The sequence below is a fragment of the Psittacula echo genome (genome assembly GCF_963264785.1).
Source record: "Psittacula echo genome assembly, chromosome: 9".
NCBI classification, from domain to species: domain Eukaryota; kingdom Metazoa; phylum Chordata; class Aves; order Psittaciformes; family Psittacidae; genus Psittacula; species Psittacula echo.
The window spans coordinates 6,692,131-6,716,147 of record NC_137745.1 but is presented as its reverse complement, the minus strand read 5'-3'; the positions used below and the strand labels follow the sequence as shown (position 1 = coordinate 6,716,147).

At 44.7% G+C, this 24,017-nt stretch overlaps 2 protein-coding genes across 5 annotated transcripts in view; one reads left to right on the top strand and one right to left on the bottom strand.

Annotated features, from left to right (window-relative positions):
* The window catches only part of LOC308224929 (protein CFAP20DC-like), a 136,910-nt gene that overhangs the window by 8,420 nt on the left and 104,473 nt on the right, over positions 1–24,017 (top strand). For 2 of the 4 annotated variants that reach the window (XM_080625315.1, XM_080625309.1), the window contains exons 3-4: positions 4,727–4,945; positions 7,105–7,275. The gene's annotated coding sequence lies outside the window, so the exon portion shown is untranslated. Of the gene's footprint in view, positions 1–4,390; positions 4,456–4,726; positions 4,946–7,104; positions 7,276–24,017 lie in introns of those variants that run through there. The other 2 variants (XM_080625311.1, XM_080625310.1) reach the window with 2 other exon arrangements.
* ACOX2 (acyl-CoA oxidase 2) lies at positions 1,021–17,268 on the bottom strand (the record flags this gene model as incomplete). The annotated part of the gene is made up of 14 exons (XM_080625321.1): positions 17,106–17,268; positions 15,829–15,991; positions 13,185–13,336; positions 12,541–12,648; positions 11,675–11,794; positions 11,131–11,246; positions 10,568–10,740; positions 9,302–9,464; positions 8,429–8,619; positions 7,178–7,339; positions 6,078–6,183; positions 3,840–4,057; positions 2,007–2,139; positions 1,021–1,083 (listed from the first exon to the last, which is right to left on the bottom strand). The coding sequence occupies exons 1-14, from the start codon at positions 17,263–17,265 to the stop codon at positions 1,021–1,023; spliced, it is 2,028 nt and encodes a 675-aa protein (XP_080481447.1). The 5' UTR covers positions 17,266–17,268.

Sequence of the window (24,017 nt, the reverse complement as noted above, 5' to 3'; positions counted from 1 at the left end):
CAGGCGCTTTCTATCCCATCTCTCACTCAACGGGCTTGGATTTCTGTCTTATATTTTGTCTCCTCTTCTTCTAACATCATAGAGTTTCTAACTTTTGTAATAAGAGGCAATAAGAGCTTTATTCTTCCTATAACGGGGAAAGAAAAACTGAACGGATGAAGCTCAGGGAAAGTGGTTGTTTCTTTCCTGCAACAGGTGGTAAGAAATATCTGTGTTAACTGGCATTGAGTTGTGATCACAAGATGTTATTTGCAACACTTAATATACTAGCAAATTAATGACTGGCCTGGATCAGCTGCCTTTTCCATAATTATGAAGTATAATAATCAGAGAAGCAGTATTTGAAATAATACACTTTATTGGAGCCCAGGATTTATAGAAAGACTATGTGAGTGGCTCTATTAACAGCAAAGGAAATTCCGCAGCCTGGAGTTGGCGTCAACTTTGTCTGAATCTTCATTAGCCCGGAATACTCCACTGCTGAGCAAGATGAGAGCTGTGTTAATTATCCAAACAGATGTACTTTCTAGTATACTTTTTGATCTAAGAGGACAAGTTTTGCCTAGAAGCCAGGGACCATCATTTTAGCTTCCTTGGGTTTTTCAGGAAAGGTTGGGTTTGTGGGGATTTTCTCAAGGCACTGTAGAGCTATAACACACTGAGAAGGAGCTTGTAATGTGGTTTGGGTTTTTTCCCCATTAATCACCATGAAGTGGCTTTAGAAGAATAAGAAAGCCAAATGACATAGTTTTAATGCTATTGGGACACTTCAGGTTATAAAACAGCAAACCCTAGGCTATTTCAGCCTAGATTGCCTCATAGCAGTGGGCACTACTCAGCATTGTTTGACTTCTGCCTGGTTAAATGCAAGTGGCTGGCTAAGAATCTTGTTTCATACTTGCTACAACTGCAAGTAAGCAACTGATTGTGAATTCTGATTTGTCATTGCTGATGCTTCATCAATGTACAGCTGCACAAAGAGCAGGAGGAAGTGTGTGGCCTTCATTTAGATCATGGTCTTCATAATTTGGATAGCTTCTTGTGAAGAAGTGGCTTCAAATACCTCTCGTAGGCTGGGTTCATCTGTTCAGAAAGAGAATGTGGAAGGGAATTAGTGGTAATTAAGAAAAAAAAGGGTATATTTTTATAAAAGAATGATCTCTGAAATACAGAAAGCTAGACCTTTTTAAAAACAAACCCAAGCTACTAGCTGCTTCAGCTAGGTGCAAGATCTTTTTCCCTAAGTATGTGCTGTCCTTCATAACCAGTACACAGTAGTCATCCCAAATGGAACAGCGCACTGCTTAACTTCAGAAAATATGCTTGGACATGAATGTTTGCTGAAGGCAAATTCTGTGTTCAGCAGTAGAATTTCAAAGGGTTGCTGATTACCACAGTAAAAATCTCCCTTAAGGCAAAATGGATTTTCAAATGGAGCAATAGCTATTTATGTTGTGCAGAATTTTATATTACTCCACAATATGGATGAATTAAGAAGTGAAAATAAAGTGCTAAAGACCATGAAGGATGAAATTGCCTTGTTTAACGTTTATACTCATTCTAGTTAAACATATTATTAGAAAAATTAAGTATTGCACTAGTAGAAATACCAGTGGATGGAATATACCCTGTGTTTAGTGGCTTTTGCATGATATGTTGTTCCATAATATGTAAACTATGTAAACAGACTTTTGGTTTAGCTTATTTTGTGCAGTACTACCTCTGTAAGTTTAAAAACCAAAACCACATTGGTGGCATACACAGACCAGCTCTCTGCTACAAGCTGTTGTACTCTGGGGGCTGTAAGTCATCACTGGGTTCAATGGCTGATCTAAGACTATAGGAGGCATAATTGGGGTATCACAGGCCATTGTTCAGAGTGAGATACTAAGAATTAAAAGGTCTTATTCCACTTACTTTTATCTGTATAGCTTTTATTAGAAGGAAAGCAATTTCTGCTCTGGCTAATGCAGAAGTTGCCTGTCTATATAATACAGCATCTGTACCTGTGTGTTGGTCGGTGACTTCCGAGCCCACTCGTACAGCCTCTGGTAAACCTGGCCATCGTAACTGCCAAGTGCAGAATTCAAGGTCTTATCTGTGAAGTCAAAGGCATCCACCAGTGGAACAGCATCCTTCCTATGGAGCACATGAATGTCGTTTGTGTTACTGCAGCAGGTATTGCTTTGTAAGGGAGGAAAATAAGGCAAAGGTAAACTGAAAAGTCAGTTGTTCCAGGTTCCTCAGCCGGAAAATCTTGTGCCAGTTTTTCCCGTTACTGAGGCTATGGGGGAAATCCTGCTTGTTTTGATTCCTCAGAGGCATGTTCTACTAATGTCCTAAGTTGTCTGTACTATTGAATGGGTCTTGTAATTACCTGGACTCCATCCCTAATTCCCTAATTTAGGACTCAATGTCATGTCAGATGTTTCCTCAGCACACTCTGCCAGTTCTTGCTTTTGGTTTTTGCAGGATTTTTAATTTTTAATGTTTAATAAGTTTTTCTTATGCTGTGTTTGTCCTCCAAACTAGAATAAGGTTGCTACTAGATTCATGTGAAGTGCTTTGCTGATCTCCAGCCTTCATCTGCTCTAAAGTATTTCTGTTAACCTCATCCTTGGGTATCAAGGTCTTCTACTCTCTTTGTGTCTGTAAGAACAAAGCAACCCTGAACTGCACCAAGGGCCTGTCTAGCCCAGGGGCTGATCTGACAGCAGTCAGCAACAGATAGCTAGAGCATAAAGACAAGTATGTAATGACAGCTTCTTCTCCTAGGCAGAAGATGGTTTCTTTTACCGCATTCTCCCATCATCCTGGGTGCAGGAGGTTGTGCTGGCTGTATCCCACACCTGAGGCAGAGGGATGCAAAGTGGTTAGCTCAAATGTTGGCATTTGCATCTACCAGTTCCTTTCGGGGAAGGGCTTTTTGGGGGTTTGGGAGAGGCTGGGGTTTTGCTACAGACCAGGAAGTGTTTGTATCCTAATTGTAAATAGGTAAATGTGCATTCTTGAATCCTTCTAGCAAGGCATGGACTTTGAGCAAGGCATAACACTGTGAAGTTGCAATGAATTCCAGAGATGACAATGTGTTAGACTTTTGTAAGCCTTACATTAAGCTTATTGCTTAACTTGAATTCTGTGATGAGTTCTGAAAATGCTCTCTCTTCACCTCAGTCCTGCCCAGCTCCTGCCTATGGTGTATTCTTGTTTCACTTCAGATGTCTTAAATAGAATTTTACATACAGTAGCAACTCACTCTCTGCACCATAAGTTAATCTGTTCTTAACAAACAGCATTAAGTAGTGAAAGAAGAATCCTTGTCAAAAAGCCTTTGTGAGTGTTGTGGTAAGTTAGAACTTTAGTGTATCTCAGAATTCATGTAGTTAGCAATAAATGGTGTCGAGCAGACGCATCTGAACAAGCTGTAGGCAGGATTGTTTGGGTGCAGGTTGCAACTCAGCCATAGCGACAGAGTAGGCTGTATTAGCTGTTGCTTAAGCAGATTTTGCAGTGTCTGATCTGCTGCCTCCTACCAGTGTTGCTCTCACTATGTATTTGCCTGCTTTTGCTCTACTGCAAATGGTAGAAAGTGTTCAGGATTTCTTGGTTTATAATTCAAGATTTCATGTTCCAGAACTTTGGAGATTTCAGAGGAGCTGGGCTCTTAGGTCTGTTTTGCTGTGAAAACAAGCTCCATAGATGCTTCAATCAGTTTTTAGTGCTGCCAGGCAATTTAAATAAAACCTGAATGAGGTGAATTGACTTTGGAGATGTTACCATAGGTACAGCAGCACCATTTATAGATCTATCACAGCTCCTTTCATATTGAAGCAGCTCACCGAATGACAGCCAGGAGGTCTAGATATGATGCGGTTGCCATGTCCATTTGAGCTCCGGATATGTATCCATCGTGCAAGAAGACTCCTGCATTTGAGAAGATCCCATGTAATGCAAAGAGGTCACAGAGATGTTTCATAATCTTCTGGATGCCACCCTTGGTCTCGAGTCTTTCTACGGTTTCTGCAAAGTTTTTCACTGTGATGTAGTGGCAGTGAGCCTGGAAAACAAATGCAATCAACAGTGAATGCACCTCAGAACACTTAATAGGCCAAGTGACTCAAATGTTCTCGCAAAGAATATAAAACCTTTTCATTTCCCTGGCACTTTCCCAGTCTGTATTCTTTGTTTGCTGGATCACAAGACCTTTTGTATTCATGTCTTACAGCAACCGTAGAGGAGAGAATTGGGGGTATAAACAGTAAACACCGGTATTTGTAAACTCTAGAAAACCACTTCAGAAATCACAGAGGTACTTTAAATATTTCTGATAGATACCCTAAAGAGTTTGTGTGATGGAAACACACATTGGAATGGGCTTGTTTTGACCTCCAGCAAGTGAAGCTTGGTCATACATCAATAGGAGACAACTCTTTTGTTGAAGACCTTGGGCTCATGGTACGTTGGGTTCAGTGTCTATAGGGCTTTGCTCTGAAAACCTCTGTTGTTGCAGGAGAACAAGCAAATTTATTTCTTGCTTTTGTGGCTTCAAGTAAACTGATAGACACTCTACTGCTGTCTGACCCAAAAACTATCTTCCAAGTTACAGAAGTATTAGCTGAGGTCCGCAGCAAATGACTCCACCTGTGTGTGTGGGTGGCTCCTGTTATGTTATTGTTATTGTGGGTGGTTGGTGATGTTGGTATCTGTGTGTGTTCCCACTGCACAGTTCTCCCTCCTGTGGGTGTAAGCATGCACATTCACACTGCTGCTCTTCCTGCCAGCACGGCCAAGCAGTGTGGAGGCCAGCGTGGACTGCAGAACTTGCCTGAGAAGCTGGATGTCTCCTCAAGCAATTAACCTGCACAGAGTCTGCAGCAAAGCCGTACCCAGCGCCTGAGCCACTTGGCAGGCATCTGTTCACACAGCTACCGTGCCAGTCGTGTGGGTGAGTCTCCAGGGAAGGCGTGGAATAAGAAGTCATAGAATCATATGAAAGTTAGGGTTGGAAAGAACCTTAAGGTCATCTAGCTCAAATCCAGAAGTTCCCCAAGAAGGTAGCAGGCTATCAAGGTTTTAAAGTTAAGGGGGGAAACTCAAGGATTTTGGGTGACTTTTCCTCTCCCTGAAGTACTTAAGAAACTTTGGAGCCCAGATCTCATTTTCTACCGGCACGGTCACCACTGACAATACCACAGCCAGCCCTCTGCATGTGCTGGGCTCTTCAGAAACGGTTTATTTCTCACTAGGCTCTCCTCCTTGCTTCTCAGAGAGGGCTGGTTTCCAGCTTCTCTGTCATGTGATTGCCCTGCTCTTCAGTCCAGAGACCTTGGCCACCCATTTGAGTGGGTGCAGGAGGGAACAGCTTGTTCAGGTTTGTATGCTGTTCAAAGCCTTTCCTAGAGGTAATCTCAAACAGGAACACTTTGCTTCAGTTTTATTCCACTAAAAATATATTTATGTTAAAAAAAATATTGGGAAAGTGATTTTTCGAAGTCGCTTTTTTTATAGGAGGCCTCCTTTATTTTTGAGGCAGTTATACAGCTTGTCTGCTCTTTTTCAAGCTTACAGCATTGAATACTTGCTGATTCTGCCAAGTCTGTGTAATTGAAAATGGGAGGTGATGCACAGGAGACAGGTGACCACAGAAAATGCTGCTGCTGAGGTCTAGTCTTTGCTCCCTCACTTAGTGGAAGGTGTCCCTGCTACGGCAAGGGTTGGGTACTAGATGAGCTTTAAGGTCGCTTCAAACCCAAACCACTCTGTGACTCTGATATGGGAGGCCTGATTCTGCTAGCAGTGGCAGCAGAACTGTGTATGTATTTTGTTTTCTTCCCTTCCCTTTCATTTCTATTCCTTTTAATCTTTTTCTACCTGGCCTATTCAGATGGGAAATTCTTCAGATCAGGAGCTGCTTCTTACTAAGATTTTCCCACCATGCAGACCTGGGCTTCATAGTGTCCCTTCGATGCTAACAGCAAACAATAAACAGCACTGATACTTTAAGCTGATCATGTGTTTCTGTTGCACATTATATCCTAAAGACAAAAACATCACATAAGCAGATGATTTTTACTAACCTTCACAGCCTGCACCAGCTGCACTGTGCACTCATTCCACGCGTCGTGCTTTTTGAGTCCAGACTGAATCAAGACCTGTAGTTTAGCTGCTGTACTGCTGATGAGTCTGGAAGATCCAAAAAGCATATTGTATGTGGCTCTAGCAGCCCACATGCACTCATTTCATATTCAGACTCGTGTGTGATCGTATAGCAAAATGGCATTTCTGACATTTGAAGTTACCTACACTCAGCATGAGTGAACTTACATTATGCAAAATCTAAGTAAAAACTGGGAGACGCACCCAAACCACCCTGGTGCTGAAGGATTTTTGCCTTCTCAGCTTCCAGGGTACTTTACCAGGGGTTCTGAGGAGTTTTTCTTGGGTTCTGTGTGTAAGGAGGATTTGCAGAACAAAATAAAGCGATGATAATATGGGACTGCTCTTACATTATGTTTCTACTTTTCTACACAGGGATCTGAATCTTGCTGCCATTGATACTAAAGCTTTCAGAAGAATGGCTCTGTTTTTACACTGATTTGAATGGCAGCAGGGATGTTGATCTGTTTGCCCAATTTTCAGAGATGACACATGTATGGCCCATAACTGTGCCCATAATACCAATGAGACCACTCATGATACTATTTTTATTTTTGTTGTGTAGTTAAATGTGTAGTTCAGATGCAATGAGAGGCACTGTGTTTGCTGTGGTGTTAACTGAAACATCAGTTTCACAGGTATGTGAAATTTTAGCTTTGTATAGAGTATAGAACTGCACAGGGTCCAGCTGGCTGAAGGTTTTACTGGATGGCAACTCAGTGATGTGGTGTGGGATTTACATAAACAGAGCCAGCAGCTTGGTATAGCATCAGCTTTGTGGAATATAGTTGTTTGGTAGCATGTGGCTTAAAATATTGTGATGTTCTGAATCTGAAAGCTTCATATTGAACACTTGACATGGCTGTTAAACCTGTGCGAATCTTCCTCGTTCAGGAGCAGATGGTGTCAATTCTTGTGTAACTTATGTTATTTTATCTCCCTTTAAAGCAAGGAAGCAGCTGAGCTCTTAACGCATTTCTGATGTCAAAGAGAGAAGCATGTCTCCTGTCTCTGTACTGACCTGACTGCTGCATGTCGATAGGCCTGGGTGTAAATATCTGGACTGAGGAAATCAAACTTGTCATTGGCTGGGCACTTCCCGGGTTTCACTGTAGCCAGGTAAGTGACAGATGGTGGGACAGGGTGGCCAGCGCTGGCTGCCATGAAGCACTTAATCAGGAACCTGGGAAGAGGATAACAGTCAGAGCAGGGGATGGTTGTGATCCACTGCAGCAAATGGTCATGCGAAAAGTAAAGCGAGCTCAGGTGAGGAGCAGAAAGATGTAACCCATCCCGTCAGTGGTCCAGACTGGACTTGCATGACTAATGACCGTATGTTTTACATCTTATTTGCAATAACTTGGTCTGTGATGGGTCTCAGGGGCAGCCTGTTTACTGTATTCAATGCTACAGCAACCTGTAGTGATGTTTTTTTAGGAAGAAACTTGCTGTGGCTATTAGCAGCATGGTGATTAGACACATCAGCTTTGCAGCCTGAGTCTTAATGCTCTGGGAGTCTTAATGGTGGTTTGGTGTGATCCCCAACATACAATCACATTATGTTAACAAATATGAGACTCTTGGAGCTAAATGCATTTCCTACTCCCTTATTTTTTTGGCACCTCTGCTATGACCTAGTCTTACCAGGTCTAGAAGTAATCTATTGATCTTGCAAGAAGAGACAGCAATGAGTGCAGAACTGCAGAATGCAAGCACAGAGCTGTGTGGTTGCACCTCTGTCCCTGGGAATTGTACTGGTTTTCTCCTTCTAGTAAAAGCACATGTTATTAAAAGTTCAAGCAGCTACGGTTTCTTTCTCCTGTATTTAATCTAACCTTGGATAATCATCAGTCTGCGTGTTCCGAGGAAACTGGTGTTCTTGGAGCGTGACTCATCTGCTTTCAGTATCCTACAGCTCTGCCTTCTCTGAATCAACCTCTCTTTGCCAATATCACATTATGTTGGTTTCTTAAAAACTAAACTGCAAAACTTGGGTAGCAGTGCTATTGCTGCGGTCCCAGACAGAGGAAAATGAGGTTATGCAGAACAGCACCTGCATACATACCAAACCCAAAAATAGAAGAGATAATCTAATTCCCACACACCTCCATGCCTGTTAGACAGAAGGCATGAATAGTTTATGTCCTGAGTTGTATTTTTAGAAGGTGCTGGGAGAAAGCAGTAGCTGGTTTTACTGGTTTTGGGGAAAGGAGTGGTAGAGGTTGAATAAATGAGAGGGCAGGCTTTTTGATGAACAGGTTTGGATTGTTACCTGGCAGTTTGCAGGAACAAAATGGTGTTTTCCCCTTCATAAATACAAGAAGCAAGTATTCTAGTACACAAGGAAGGGAGTCCACTCAGCAAGGAGTAACCATGGCCCCCACATGCCCGGAGACAAACTTCTACTGCAGAAGCACAGTACTGAGTAACAATGGCTTTGAAGCCCGAAGAAAATGCATGGAGCTGTTTGAAAAGAGAAATTAAAAGTAAGGCAGAGTGTTAATGGTGACAATGGTCCAAAGCAATCCTCAGAATCAGCTTCCTCTTTTAATATTGTGCAGTTTCTGGGGAGGAAATCCCTGTCAGATCCTCCTTTGCTTGATGGCATAGCATTCAGCTCCCTGGGATGGGATCCCTAGCACCCAGCTCCTCCTTTGGGATGCTGCACACCCTTGTGTGGGGCACGCTGTGGTTAGTTGATGCTTTTGTGGGTTTCAACCAGCAGTGGCTTTGGTCACCCTTGTTCAAAGTGTGCTTTCATTTCAGGCTTCCAGTTGCAAAATCTTATGTTCTATCTAAAAAGTCCCATTTTTGGTTTTGGCTCAGAAGTTAATATTTGCATTTGTAGATGACGTTGGGAAATAACACTTTGTGCCACCAGCTACTTGGAACAAGGTTTTTATCAAATAGATGTGCTTTTCAAGGACTTTTCGCTGTGCAATAGTTCCCAAAACAAAAAAAGTTGGGGTGGTAAAGCAAATGCTATTGCTGACTGGTTGTGGACCTAGGACACATCATTTGATCTCTTAGTGCTTCCTCTTTCTCCAGTTATCTAGTGGTGAGAGGAATGCTTGTCCAGTTTGCTAAAATACTTTGATATTTAGAGATGAGGAATGCTGTATGAGCTAATGCTGTTGTGGCTCACCTCCGGCAGCATGTTGAAGTTCTCTCTCTGGATCTCTTCGTACCCTCTGTTGAATAGGTCCTGCAGGTAGTTGTTGATGAAATGAAAGGCATAGGCTGCTGCCAAGTGGGGCAGCAATTTCTCTTGCTGAGTCTGAAAGTCAAGGATCTTTGCTTCTTCTTCCCTGTTGGAAGACAGCTGGTGAGATAGGGAAAGTGTGAACACCGGCTTAACTACTGTTAGTTTACTTATCACATAATGAATAAGTGAAAACAAGTAAAAAAATGAAAACAGGCATTTTTCATTATGAAGCAGCAGTTTGAGAAGGGGACTGAGCTGATGTCATGCCAGCAAATCTGCCGAGCTTGCTCAGCTGTTAGAGAAATGAGCCTGACTATGAAAAAGATTATGTTTCTGCTGTGTTGGTGAGCCACCATTGAGTAGAAAAGGCTCTGTGTGATGGGTTGGTGCAGAGGGGAAACAGGGACTGCAGGAGGGGATAAAGATGAAGCCCTCCAAGGATAGCGAGATGTTTGGTGTTAAAGGGAGGTGCTGGCCCTGCACCCTGAAGAACTTTTACTTTGCAAATTGGGTCTTTGTGGACCCTGCAAATAGTGGAGCCTGAATTATTTTAAGCTTTCTGAGCTTTTTGTGGATGTTCTTTTCCACTCTTTGTGTGGTTGGTACACTTGGGACTTCAAATGATGGAATTGGTTCTTACAATAGTTGAGCATGCTGTGCTCTTGTGTTTGGTTTGTGTTTGATCCAAACCATGTTCTCATTAGGATAATCTTGCTTTTGAAAGGAGCTGTAAGTGGAAATTCCTGAAATCCATTCAAATGAAAAATATCTATTTAAAAATTGGAGGCATTCTCACCAGACTGATAAAATTCAGTATTGTAAAGCGTGGATATCGGAAAGGTGGATGTTGGAAGGTATTCTAATGTTGTGCCCACGGGTAGGATGCTATGGAATAAGAATTCAGCAACTTGTCTACATTATCTGGATTCTGAGTTATGGGATTACACAGGAAGGCCAGTTACAAGAAAAATAAGTTCTCTGTGTGAGCTGCTGAGCTATTCAAACTATGAAACTTATCTTAGAAAGAACTGTAAACATTCTCTTGTACTTTGACTGAAGCTCGTTAATGTAAATAATTGGGAAGCATGTCTGGCCCAGGAAACAAGCCAGTGATGTGCTGAAAGATAAGAAGCTGAAATACAGACTGGTGCAGGGGAACATGGTGCACGGTCCACTTCCCACCGCTGCAGACCTGCATAGCATTACCCAGGCTTTAACTTGGACTGCCGGCGAACCACAGAGTATCTGATGGCAATGGTGCAAGCTTTCATTAGGGGTATTACAGCTTCGTCTGCGATGAGGGCGACGCGCACTGCAGTCATTGTGAAATAGTTAATCTGCTGGGACCCCCGTCTTACATAGGTGCCATCTGGTTGAACCTAGAGAGAGGATGTTAGATGCCACCTTCTTCAGTACTTCAATACTGGTTGTGTCATCTCTATGCATAGAATAAAATGGGCACCAAAATCCTTTGCTGATGAAAAACTAAGTATTTTTATGTATAATGGATGAAACATACCCATTTAAAGAGACAAATTCTTACTGCTTCTGGCTCAAACAGGTTCTCCCTGCCCCATCAGCCCCAGCCTCTGAACGTGGAATTCCTGACATTGAGTTTCATTTAGGATTCAGGTAACTTCTGCCCTTGACAAAACCACAGAGACTTGCAGACACCTCAAAGGAAGAATTTTGTCCTAAATTTAGGCAGGTCCCTGTGATCCCTCTGGCTGTGCAGTGAGAATCTGACGTGTGATGTGAGTCTGTCATACCTCACAAAACTTGCTCAGCATGTTCTCCCTGGAGACACGCACATTCTGCAGCATGAGGTACCCGTTGTCAATGTGCTCAAAACTCATTTTGGGACCGATGTCTCCTGCAGTTATGCCTGGAGCAGGAGAAAACACAGCTGCTTACTTCCACTTGAACTCCTCTCCCCATTTTGTGTCAGGGGGTCTCAAAGGAGAAGGGCACGTTCAGTTCTGCTTCTTCCTCAGCATGGGTGATCTTGCCTGAGGGATGAAACAGGCAGTTTGTTTCCATGATCCACCCACGCTGGCCAGGGTTAGAACTGAGGTGTTAATACAGAGGTGGTCAGAGCAGCCCAGGCCTTTGGTTAAGAAGGCTTGGTCTGGATATGCCATTAAATCTTCCTTTAGATAAAAAGGTTGTAGTTAATGATAACTGTGACTCGGGTATCTGTCTTGGTTTGGCTTTGGCACTGTAAATCTCCCTGAGCACAATGTTTTAGAAGACATTTAAAGGCAAAAGAGGCAGATCACCTGCACAAGCACTGCAGTGTCTGGGGTCATTTACCTGGGCACAGTGAATGGTCCCAAAGGCTGCGTATCTGCACAATGAAGGGATGCACGCCATAGCACTTCCCCTGGACATACAGCTGAGCAAAGACCACCGTGTGTGTTGCTGACCTTCCCACTGTGAGGAGAAAACCAGCCACATTCCCTTAAGATGGGGTACAGTACAAACAATTCCACAGTTAGCAGTCTGTGCTAATTGCGTCTTAGGTCTCGCTGACATGGGTGAGTGTAGGTGTGATCCACAGATGTTGGAAGCTGGAGATTGCCTAAACCTGTGCTCTGAGCTTGCTCATATCTCTCCAAAGTTGCATTATTATTAAAGCCCGTGGGGTTTGGATGAATAGTTTGTGTCAGCAGAGGAGAAAAATTAATAGCTAATTAAAGACCTTGCAGAGCTGAGGGAGTGAGGAGTGCTGGGGCTGATAGAGCAACTCCAGTGATTTGCTGTGAAATACCTTCCTGAGGGGAGCCATGAATTTCACACTTCAATCCTTTATGCTGAGACCAGCTGATGACGTGAATCCTTTATGCTGATCCTTTGTGCTGATGACCTCCCTGTGGTTTTTGGTTTTCTGAGTATTGTTGACAAAGAAGAGAAGATTAATTCCTGCAGAGGCAGGAGTTTCCCTGAGCTAAGATCTCCAGCCCTGCCACCTAAGGGCTTTTGATAGATGATGGTGACTACTTTCTGGCCTTTTAACTTGTACAAAACCCTTTTGTCTCTTACTTGCCTCTTGATCTGTGCATCTCTTACTGAAGGTCTCTGCTAGAACCTGGGCCCTCAAACACAGAGCTTGAGTGGGGCAGAGTGAGCAACTGAAGGAGGCCAATGAGGAAAACCAAAGTATTTTGGGTGGTACTTACTGTCTCCAGGCCACCACTTCATGGCAGAGATCTGCGGTGTGTTCAGTATGAACTCCTGTGTAGCAATATCAAAGACTGCTGTTGTTTCCAAGCCCTGAAGATAAGTTCCTTTAAAAAAACCCAAAACAGTGTGTGTATGTATTTGTATCTCTCGGTATCTCCTGATGTATGGCAAGGATGGAAAGAGTGGAGGATTACTGGAGGCTGGTGTGGTTTTGTGGTTTACCCTCCTGGTGAGAACCATGGGATGATGTTCCCAGTGACGCCACACCATCTCCTGGAAAGCTCTCTTGAGCCATATGGTGCTCAGGCAAGATGCCTGGTTCATGGTGACAGCCATCAGCTTGGGCAAGCTGCCTGTCTGATACCCTCCACCAATGGTTACTGCAGTCTAACCATGCCATCGAATCATGAGCTATCTAACCATGAGCTTTCACCCTTGCTCTTGTTATTTTTCCCACACTGGCAAAACCAAAACCAGCAAAATCTCCATCTTGCAGAGGAACACTGAGGAACATCAACCTCTAGCATGCAGGTGGCATTTTCCCCCCCTCCAGTGAAGCACAGACACCTTGAACTCACATTCTCCTGAGAATCTGTGCCTTTTGTCCTATGGAAATGCTGTGTTTTCTTTGCAGCCTTACCGTGCCCCAGTTCAGTCTGGGCATAGCTTCCGATGAGCTGATACTGCATGGCGAGAGGAATCCATTTGGCAATCTGTTTGTCAGAGCCCAGCACTGAAATACTTCTCATGAAGATGGTGTGAAGAAGAAACGCGACTTCTCCTGACAGTGCCCTGCGGAGAAGGCACACGGGGTGTTTTTGTACATGAATGAAGTTCCAGGGATGTGATGAATGAGGCAGTGACACTGCGATGGTCACCAGAAAGTGCTACCTGCAGCCTTTTGATTTCTGAATTGTCCTACCTTACCCAACATCCATGATCAATACAGTATTGCAGGAGGCAATACTGCATCAAAGCCAGATTGGACAGGGCTTTGAGTGGCCTGATCTAGTGGAAGGTGTCTCTGCCCATGGATAAGCTTTAAGGTCCTTTCTAACACAAACTATTTTATTATTCTATGAAAATCACTCTTCCCAGCTGCTTTTGTTCCTTCTTTCTTAACACAGTTTGCTTAAGTGTCACTAGCTAATCATTTCACTTGTTCTTGGAGGATTAGCAAATGCTAAGCTCCTGAAACATAGCCCAGCTCTGAAGCGCTTGTGGCTGTGATAGGTTCTGAGCCCTTTGTATCTTTATTTTACACCACAGGATTTTTTCTTTTCTTGGTTATTTAAGTCACATTTTAAGCCTGAGCTAAAAAACCCACCACCCTACCCTAAAACCCCCAAACCTTGGCAATTCACTGTGGGACACATGGAAGTGAATTACGTACATGGGCATCTGACTCTTAGGTTTCTTGAACATTCCCATTCTAGGGAAGCACCTCAGTATGTCCCTGGCCATGGCAGGGGAGTTGGAACTGGATGATATTAAGGTCCTTTCCAACCCTAACTATTCTATGATTCTATGTTGGGCTTGTTGCTGTACCATTCCCTTGGTGTTTGCTCTCACTAACTGTCAGTGGACAATACTGGGGTTCATGGAGATTTGGCCTGACTTGAGATGGGTTTTTTCCCTTGTGGAAAATACAAATACATCCTTGTAACACCTGGTTTATTGTCTGTTTGGCTCCTTCACCGTTGCCAGCTAATAGGACTGCATGTATCCTAAGATGCAGTCTTCTAGAATCTGCGTATGGGAACTTGGTTACTGTAATTTCCATGCTGCAAATCAGAAACTCATCCTTTTTGTGTGCAAGAAATCCTACGAAAATATGAGGAATATAGTCCCTTTTCCTGGGATTCCTCAGAATAGGTTGAATCGCCTCACAGATATAAGTACATGTGCTCTCACATTTAAAAGTAAGTGGCTTTGCTGTTCTAAGTAGCTTGTATGATTGTTAGCACATTGCTTTACTGCAGTGCTCTAGTGAGCATCTCATTCTAGATAGATACCTTTCATTGTTAACAAATGACTATGACCTTTCTTTTATCCTGCCCTGAGAGAGAATCAGTCATGCTGAAAAAGTGTGTGTGGGAAAATATGAACAAAGTAGTTGAAGGGAAATTTCTTTGATTAACAGAAGAAGACTTAGTGACCCCTTGGCAGCCCATCCAGAAATGATGCTGCTTTAGCTGCAATTTTAAAGAGCTGTCTTTTATATGTGTGCAAGTGATTCACTGTTTGGCACCAGGAGGCACAAGGACTTTGATAGTAAGAGCTTGGTGCTCACCTGGTGTTTCATCAGGCCGCTGTGCTCTTAATCCACAAAATGTGGTAGCACAGGGCTGGTCCTGCCACAGCCCTTGGCACCAGGGGGCCTGATAAAAGCAAACCTATGGGAAATGTGGTTGTGTTTTGTCAGGTCTTTCAAATCTGCTGGGATTGTTTTTTTTTCTCTGAGGAGGGAGTGGAGAGCTGCTTGTCATTAGGAATGTAATGATCAGGCCCAAGAGCTCTCAATAGAAGAACTCCCCTTTTATCAGTCTCAGTAGCCAGCAAAGAGCTTAGCATAAAAAAATCATAGTCTTTCATATAATGGGGAAAAACTTTTTAGCAAGGCTTGTACACTTGCATTTTCTTACTGGGTGTGTAACCCCACCAGTGTGCATTGGTAATAGCAAGCCAGTAATACTTAGCAATGGGAGAAAGAAGGAGAGATGAGCAACTAAGATGTGGAGCTCAGCCCCATGCAAAGTGTTAATAAAAATGTTTGAAGGAAAGGATTGCAAGAATTATTTTATTCTGGTGACCTACAAACTAAAGTTTGTGGGGTTTTCTTCTCTTTTTTTAAAATACAATATAGTTTTTCTAGATAGAGACAATGTTGCCTTTAATTCATCTGGAAGTCAGCAATGTAATGGAACAGCAGCACTTCCAATTCTGGTTATACATGTAAAAACATGTGAGGGGTGGTATCAGAGCTGTAGCACGAGTAAGGAGCTTGCTGAAGTGAAAGTAGTATGTTGGGATGTGAACTGCTGTGATCTATCACACTGCATTGTACCTATGTGCTGCTCTTTGAGAAATTCCCTGCTGTGTATCATCATTTTCCCTTCTCCTGAGCGTGCTGCTAAGGTAAAAACCTGCAGCATATTTTATTTGTATCAGAACCTTATCTGTCAACTGCTGGCCTGTCCCAGCCTTTGCTAAAGCCTGTTCTTGTTGGCATACAAACCTTTTAACAAAAAATTATTCTTACATTTAAAAAAGTATAAAATTACCTGTAAATGTACTTAAATTCAGGTCCGTTCTCAGTCCATCCCATCTCGTGCATCTTTTTCTGGAGGTGAACAGCCTTTCTGACTGCAGCTTCATACTTCTCATTCTGGCTCTGGAAATACTGATTTTCTCTGCTAAATACAGGGTCACTTTCGATAGCTTCGACTGCAAAGCAACACAGAAGAGTTAGTTCTTCTGGGGCTGGGGAGGTGCAGGCACTGTGGGCAGGACTGGGGTGGTGGGTACCGATGCTGTGTTATTTAGGGTGACTATAGGCAGATTTTATTTTGCTATGCTGGCTCTGATTGCTGTCACACCTAACTCTGAAAAGCAGAGATTTGGAGAAGGAGTTGAGGAGGAGAACCCAGCAGGCCTGTGAGAGGAGTCTGTTGGGTGGAAATAGTGACCCTACACTGTCCCTGGTCAGGGTGTCAGAGGTGACTTTGTGCCTCAGGCAGCAAACAGGTGTGGATCCCTCTTGAAGAGCTGTTCTGGTGGCAGCAAGAGCTGTGCTTAGCTGGGTTTTGCCCAGACAGAAGCTAACAGCTGTAGCTGCCGAGTGTCCTGTTCACACCAGTGCTTTGGCTCAGGGCTTTATCAGCCCTTCGCAACACTGTGAAGCAGCTCTTGGCCTCATTCTTTCTGTGTCAGCCCAAACACTCCCACTATTCACTTTGTGCCTTGAAACCTTGAGTCCATGCACGTTTAAGGCTATACTGAACTCCAGTTGCACTGTGAATTGTGCAGTCCCAGTGGTCTGTGCCATTTTCATTTGTTAAAGGTATAATATGGATGTAGTAATAGAGAAAAAAGAGGGGTTTGATTCATTTTTTCTCTATCTAGCTATCACGAGTGAAAGCAGCTTAGCCTGCCTGAGCCAGCCCACACAAGGAGCTCCCCACCTGAATGAGGCTAATGTGCTGAGGAAGGCTGTTGGCTCAGTTCATGCATGGTGTGCATCACTGCACATCAGCACTAGCCCCTGCGTGCATCCGTATTACACAGAGATGCTCGCCTGTGTGACCCTCAGTCCTTGTATTCCAATCAGTCTCAGCAAAGATATTGGGGATGGGAGCAGGGAAGGGACAGCAGGCGTGGCTGTGGAGGAGTCATGATTTACACTAACAGGGAACTCCATCTCCATGCTCCCACTTCTTTAAGAGATGGGCAATAAGCAAATACCCAGGAGCACAAACCTCACCGCGCGGCAAAGGAGGAGCAGAAACAGCGGGGATGTAGCCATGCCCTGGGCAAGCACAGCCTCGTGATGGTCACTCACCCACTGCCCTCCGTATCCGAGTGTTCTCCTCCCCTCCATCCAGCAGGGCTGTGAGCTTTTCCACGCTGAAGGAGGGTGTTTGCCTCTCACTGGCAAGGTCGGGATTCACACCACCAAGGGCTGAGCCCTGTGAGTACTTGCGGGTCTCCAGCAAAGCCATCCTGGAGGCTGCACTGGGAAGGGATGGGAACTCCTTAAGTGCCAGCACCCCTTCAGTGAGTGGTTGATGGAAGTGTTGGGTACAGGGAGGAGTGGTTTTAGTAGGTTGGCACCTGCACAGGGGTTGTGTGAATATTGAGGCACTGTCTTGTCCTCATTGCAGTGGTATGGAAAATAAAAATCTAGGGCACTTCTAAGCTCTCAAAATGCAGGGTTTGTGATATCATTGTAAAGCATAAAACCTTTTTCTTTCACCAGTCCGTCCCCAATATTTTATGAGAAGTCACTGCTGGAACGTCCCACAGCCATGTGCTAATGTTTAAGGGAGTTCCTCGCCTATGGGTGCCGAAGAGGTTCCTGGACCTGTGCTCGCAGTCCTGGCAGCTCTGCCCGTGCTGCCTCAATCCTGCTTTCCAAGGGGCTCAGCTTTACGTTAATTCCTAACCTTTTAATTTCAGTGTTAGAAGGATTTGTTACAGGATGCTAATAAAGTAGTGGTGTGCAGAAAACAAAGTAGATTTTCCCTCTGAAGAGGCTGCCTGCCTTCCCAAGCTACTTTTAATACTGCAAGGAATTTGAACTTTGAAAACCCTTGCAAATATGTTCTTAATTCCTGCTTTTTTGTTGTTCAGAACATTAATTTATTATCCTGGGAGGGGGAAAAGCCTCAAAGCTGATTTCACAAGATCAGGGTAACCCAGACCTACCCTTGAGCCGTTCCAGGAACCGCCGGGCTCGGTGCTGGAGCACCGGAAGGATTCAGCTGCCAGCTCCCTCTTCCGTGAGGCTGCGTAAGAAAAACCCCCTGTGTGTGTCCGCTGTGTTCAGACACAAACCCTACGTACCTTGTTCCATGCACCCTTCAGGGAGCCACATGGCCGCCGCTTACCTGCCCGGGCTCTGCCTGCCAATGTCCCCACCGCAGGGACCTTGTCCCTGGGGCCAATGGAGCTTGACCCGTCCCATGGGTGTTCCTGCGTGTGTGCGGCGGCGTGCTGGAGCTGACCTCTGCAGGCCACGGCTTGGGAGCCTGCTAGGATTTTCCCGTAGGAAAATCCCACAGCAGCCAGTGCCGAAAGGGCTGGAGCCTCTCTACTTAATAACATGCTGTTTTCCTGACCTCGCTTCAGGCGGTCTGTGCACTGGAGGCAGCACTTCTGGCTCCTTTTCTCCTAGTATTTTTAATTTGTACTTCTATTTTGTAGTCTGCTCAGGACAGAGGAGAGCATCCCTCGGGCGCTCACCACTCCTTGCCTCTGGATTCAACTTGCTCAGGGTTTTCCCAGCTTAGTTATGGCACTTTCCTAAGCCCTTCCTGCTTTTGGGGATGCAAATCAGGAGGTTGGGGAATGTGTCTCACAGGCTGGGACATGCTGGGGGGCAGATGAAGGTTGCCATGGGGTGCGTGCTGCTTTCATCTCTGTCCATCCTGAATCTGCTGCGTTATATCCTGGTGTCTAGTGGGGGACAGGAGCTGGCAACTCATCCCACCTGACTACAGCAGGAGAGGAGTCCCTCCTGCCCACACTTCGTTGCTAAGTCTGTGCTGCTGCTTCAGACCTGCTTGTCTCTCACTGGAAATTGCTTTGTCAGGGAAGGAGATGAAACAGGTGGGATTCACTGAACCACAGGGGTGCTTTAACGTGGGAAGTTGAGCAAAGGATGGGAAATCAGATGTAGTTTTGCATATCTATCATTTTAAGCTTCAGCCTGAATGAACCAAGCTCAGCAGCCATGAAGAGCAACAATAAATCAGAGCACCTGACTGTAATGCAATGAGTGTGATCAAGGGCTTGGTGTGTTAGGGATGAATCTGGTAAAGATGCTGTGTGGCTCCATCACCCTGCCAGAGCAATAGGGTGTCCTGTGGACATACTGCTTGATATCCCAGGCCGTGCTGCTCAGCATCACATCCTATGGTGTCTCAGGGTTGTCAGCACTTGTGAGGCAGTAGTGTCTTTCTGAAGTTTTCTGAGGGCTTTCTCTATTTGCTCTGCTGTTTCCTTCTGCCGGCGTCAGAAGTGCTGGGCCTTGTGCTTCTTGAGTGCTGTTTGCCATTGCTGAGGCCGTGATGAATTAGACAGCAAAACATAAGGGTTCCCTGATAGGAAATTCCACTGCAGCAAACTATCTATGAGCACTTCAGGAGTAAATGCATGGGAAAAGAGACCTCAGCATGACCTGGATAAATTGCAAAGCTGGCATTGAAAACTCTGGCAGTAAGAAGGAATGCAGGCAATGGAGAAGTTTGTGCATAGCTAAAAGGCAGTGTACTTTAAAGAGCAGAAATGAGTATTTCTTACTCTCTTCTGCAGAAGAACTGTCACAATGCAAACAACTGCCGTGTACATCTGTGCATGAAAGGAGGTTTGTGATTAGTGGTAAGCAGTCCTGGGGCATAGGCCATTGAAATCTCCCCAGCTGGGGCTGAGGAAGGTTGATAAAGCACTTTACATAAAGTCCTGCCTGGATCCCTGGTCTCACGTCTTCCCAAAGGCCATGCTCTGCAGTGAAGACCTTTCCCTTTGTGTGGTTTGTGCCTGGAAATGGAGTGTGTAATCTGCTGTGGTAGGACAACAAGTGAGTTGTTGTTATAAGCAGCAACAATGTGGGAAGATGTTTAGTCAATGAGCCCTTATGTCTGATGATGAGCTGACTGCCCACACCATTGCCGCAGGGTGTAGAGCGTTGGGAATACCATGTACCCCCTAGTGTGGCAATCCCAGCAGATACCTGGTGTCAGAGAAATGTGTTTAGTGCTGCTAAAATGCTTTAAAAATATTAAAAAACAATGAAGTGTCAGGACTCCCTTTCAGTTCAAATCCAGATTTTTAAATTAAACCCAGGGGCAACGTGTTTCCTTGGCTTTGCAGGTCTTACCCTGCCAGGCAGTTGGGCATCTGCGGCCAGATAGAAATCAAACATACGGGAAGTTTCAGTGCACAAAGCCTGATTCCACAATGTTTGTGCCCTTAAACTTTCAGCAAATTGAGATAAAGTCTGGAGATGAGCAATGGGTGCAGCATTGGGGCAGATAATGGAAAGAGTGTGTTGATGAGTAGGTTAACACAGCACTAACAAAGAAGTTGCTGTTGGGCTTCACTGATCTTTATGTTCAGTTTATTTGGCTGTTGTCTGCTTGCATCCTCAGAGCTTCTTCAGTTCCTTGTGGAAAAGAGCAAAATATACAATCATCGTTTAGTTTATTTCTTCACAAGTGCCCACATTAAACAGTGTCAGTTGAGTTGTATGACATATAATTTTATATAACTGTATAAACACCAACACAGAAAATAGACTATATACCACATAGGCAACATACACAGTGCAAAAAATTGTCTTCCATCAATACTCTGATAATCTGTATCTTCTGGATACACCACATTTATTCAGGAATGTGTTTCAGGGACATAGAGAAGAATTCATTTAAAAGAAAAAGAAACACAGATACTCCAAAATCTTCCTGGTAGTGCCTACACTGACGATACCACCTCCATGCTGCCATGAAGCACAACAGCATGGCTGAAGTTTGCACAAGATCATGGCTGAAGGTTGTACAAGCTCTGGTCTGAGCCCAGGTGGTACCCAGTTCACAGAGGTGGAAGAGCTGTGTTGGAAGATGCTTGAGCAGTAAAAGTGTCGTTTCCCATGAGCTGTTACGGAGGGCTGAAGCCAGTGATGAAGCATCGTGTGTCCTGCTGCGTGCCATGAGGCTGCCACAGCCTGCCCTGGCCCCATGGGAGCTGCCAGTGGCCAGTTTGGCGGCTTGGTCAAGTGTGTGGATGTGTGGCTGGGTCCCAGCTCACAGCCTGCAGGGTCCTGGTGAGCTCAGGGTCAGGGCTTTCTGCTGTCTCTCCACTGCTGTAAGGAATTCTTGTGGCTCTATTAGCTCAGTCGGTGTTACGACAGTGTGACCTAGTCCTCCGTTTCCCTTCTGGACATGCACTGAAAGTGACCCAGATGCCCCTTAGCAATGACTGACTGCGCTGGAGTGCAGCCCCACTCTGTGCTTGGTGCACACCACATCATAGGGAGGCACCTTGATTATTATTATTATTATTTCCAGATAATGTTTTTATACTCAAGAAGATCACAGCAAAATGTTTTCAGCCTTGTCAGCGCTGATCTGAGCATTCAGCCTACTGTTACTGGGTGGCTCCCACCCAATGACTTGCATAAATGCCCCCATCCCAGCCCGGGTGAGCTGGTAACACTGATTTCACTGGTGCATATGGAGTGATAGATTGCCTCTCCTGCAGTGCATTTCCATATGTGGCAAAATTACACATTAATTTGCTGAATTTTTTTGAGCTCCTTGATCAAGGTTACTTTATCTCTGCTGTAAACCCTCACAAAACCCCAGCACAGTAATTCTGGCTTGTGATTTAAACCAATGTTATCTGTGGAGCATCATGCAGCATTCTTTACAGCTGTGTACAAGCATCCTTAGCAACACACTTTTTTCTTGGAGAAATTTGGCCTTTTTTTTTCCCCCTGAAAAAATGGTTGATGCTGCTTCTTCCACATGGTTTTAATCATAACCTATAAGAAAAGCTTCAGAGTTAGAGAGGACATCATAGATCCTTTTAGATCTTGTTTGACCCCATAGTGACCATGTGCACTGGAGGATGAGAAAGGAGCTTAAAAACTACCTTAGAGACAGTGCTGTGAGATGGGGCTCTCAAGGACTGAAACTGAGCTAAGGGCTCTTATAGATACAGAAACCCCGCACCTCTGTCACTGCTCTCGACACGTGATGTGGCTCAGGTATTTTACTCAAGCTGCCAGGTTGAGCAACATCCCTCTGAAATGAAACACCCACTGGACCAGGGAGATTAGGGAACGGATTAATAACTTTTTAATAAATATATGGGAAATGCCCAATTTCCCTTAATTTACTTGTGGATATACTGAAGATGTGTAGATATTGTTTAACCAGGTATTAGCTTCCCATCTAAGTCCATTGGGGCTTGCCATTCGAGAGTCAGTTTAAAGGCAGTTGGTAAGTTACGCTGCCTAGGCTTTGAGTCAGGGCTGATGTGAGAAGCAAGAGGATGAGATATTCCTGAAGGTGTAATTTTAGCTCTAGATGTGGACACTTCAGAGCATAACTGTGACAGGCTCTTTCCATACATGGTACAAATGAACCTTCTATCTCATAGAACCACAGACTGGTTTGGATTGGAAGGGACCTTAAAGCTCATCCAGTTTCAACACCTTCCACTAGAGCAGATTGTTCCAAGCCCCATCCAACCTGGCTTTGAGCAACTTATCTCAACTTTACCATACCGGTAGCAAGATTTTCAGCTTTGTAAGGTGGCAACTGAAATGAGGCAACTCTGACCTCTGGAAAAGGGAATAAGAAGCACTGACAGTTTTGTATCAGTACCTAATGCAATCAGTAGCACCTCTCCGTCACAGGATGTGTTTTTGTGGGTTCCTATGGTAGCTCATGTCCAGCTGCTGAGTGAGGGGCTGGAGCTCAGTAGTTCAGGGGTAAGAAGCAGTTTGTCTGTCTGCTACATCCAGAGGGATCTGCTGCCTGGTCACTGCACACTTCCATGTACACATATGCTGAAAACATCCAACCTTTGCTTTCTGCACAAAGCATTTGCCTCCCACTTGGGACACTGATGGTATAGCCCAATGTATTTCCTGCCAGAGTATGGAATTGCCTAAATAGCTCTTTTCTAAGAGGTTTGAAATGCAGTTTAAAGGTGAAGAACAGTTGCACCTCCTGTGCTGCACTGGTGTGGGCACACAGAGGTTGACTTTTCTAATAGTATGGGTGTGCTACTGGGACACAGCCTTAGCCAGGTGTCCTGGGTTCAGCAGTAGCAGTCATTTTTTCTCCTTCTTAGTAGCTGTTGCAGCACTGTGTTTTTTGACTTTCGGCCTGGGAACAGAGCTGATAACACTGATGTTTAGACTGACCAAGGACTTTGTGAGTCTCATGCTCTGCCAGGGAGGAGGGGAAGCCGGGAGGAAGCAGGGACAGGACACCTGACCCAAACCAGCCAAAGAGGTATTCCATACCACAGCACGTCATGCCGGGGGATGTAACTGGGAGCTACCCGGAAGGGCACGTCCTCTTTTCGGTCAGGCTCTCTTTTCGGGCGGGCAGTATCGTATTCTCTTCCCTTGTTATTTCTCTTATCATTATTATTATTGGTGGCAGCAGCAGTGATTTGTGTTATACCTTAGTTACTGGACTGTTTTTGTCTCAACCCGTGGGAGTTACATTCTTTTGATTCTCCTGCCCATCCCTCTGGGGGGGTGGGGGGGGGAAGTAGACTGCGTGGTTCTAATTTACAGCCGGGGCTTAAACCACGACACCAGGCTTGACAGTGACCTTTGGGAGAGCCACTGCAGTCACAGGGGCTGTTCTCAGTAATGCACAGATTGTCCCTTTTAGTTATCACACCAGGTTTCCAGGAGGTTCCAGACCTGCAGCCACCCTCCTGTCACCCCATGCTTGGTGATCCTGCCTCCAGGAAGAAGCAGAGATACCCTAAACCATACCTCCACAGGCTTCCCTGGCTTAAACAGTCGCTGTGACTCTAGGGTTAACCAAGAGTTAGCTGCATGTTAGCATGTGGGTGCATGCTAGCATGTTAGCATGTGGGTGCTGAGGGGGAAATGACATTGTTTCTCTCTGCATCTCCTTGTGTGAGTACTTCAGTGACTACTGCACCTTTTCCACAATAATACCTTCTGGCTGGGAAAACCTTTTTTGTGCCTTCTACTGGAGCA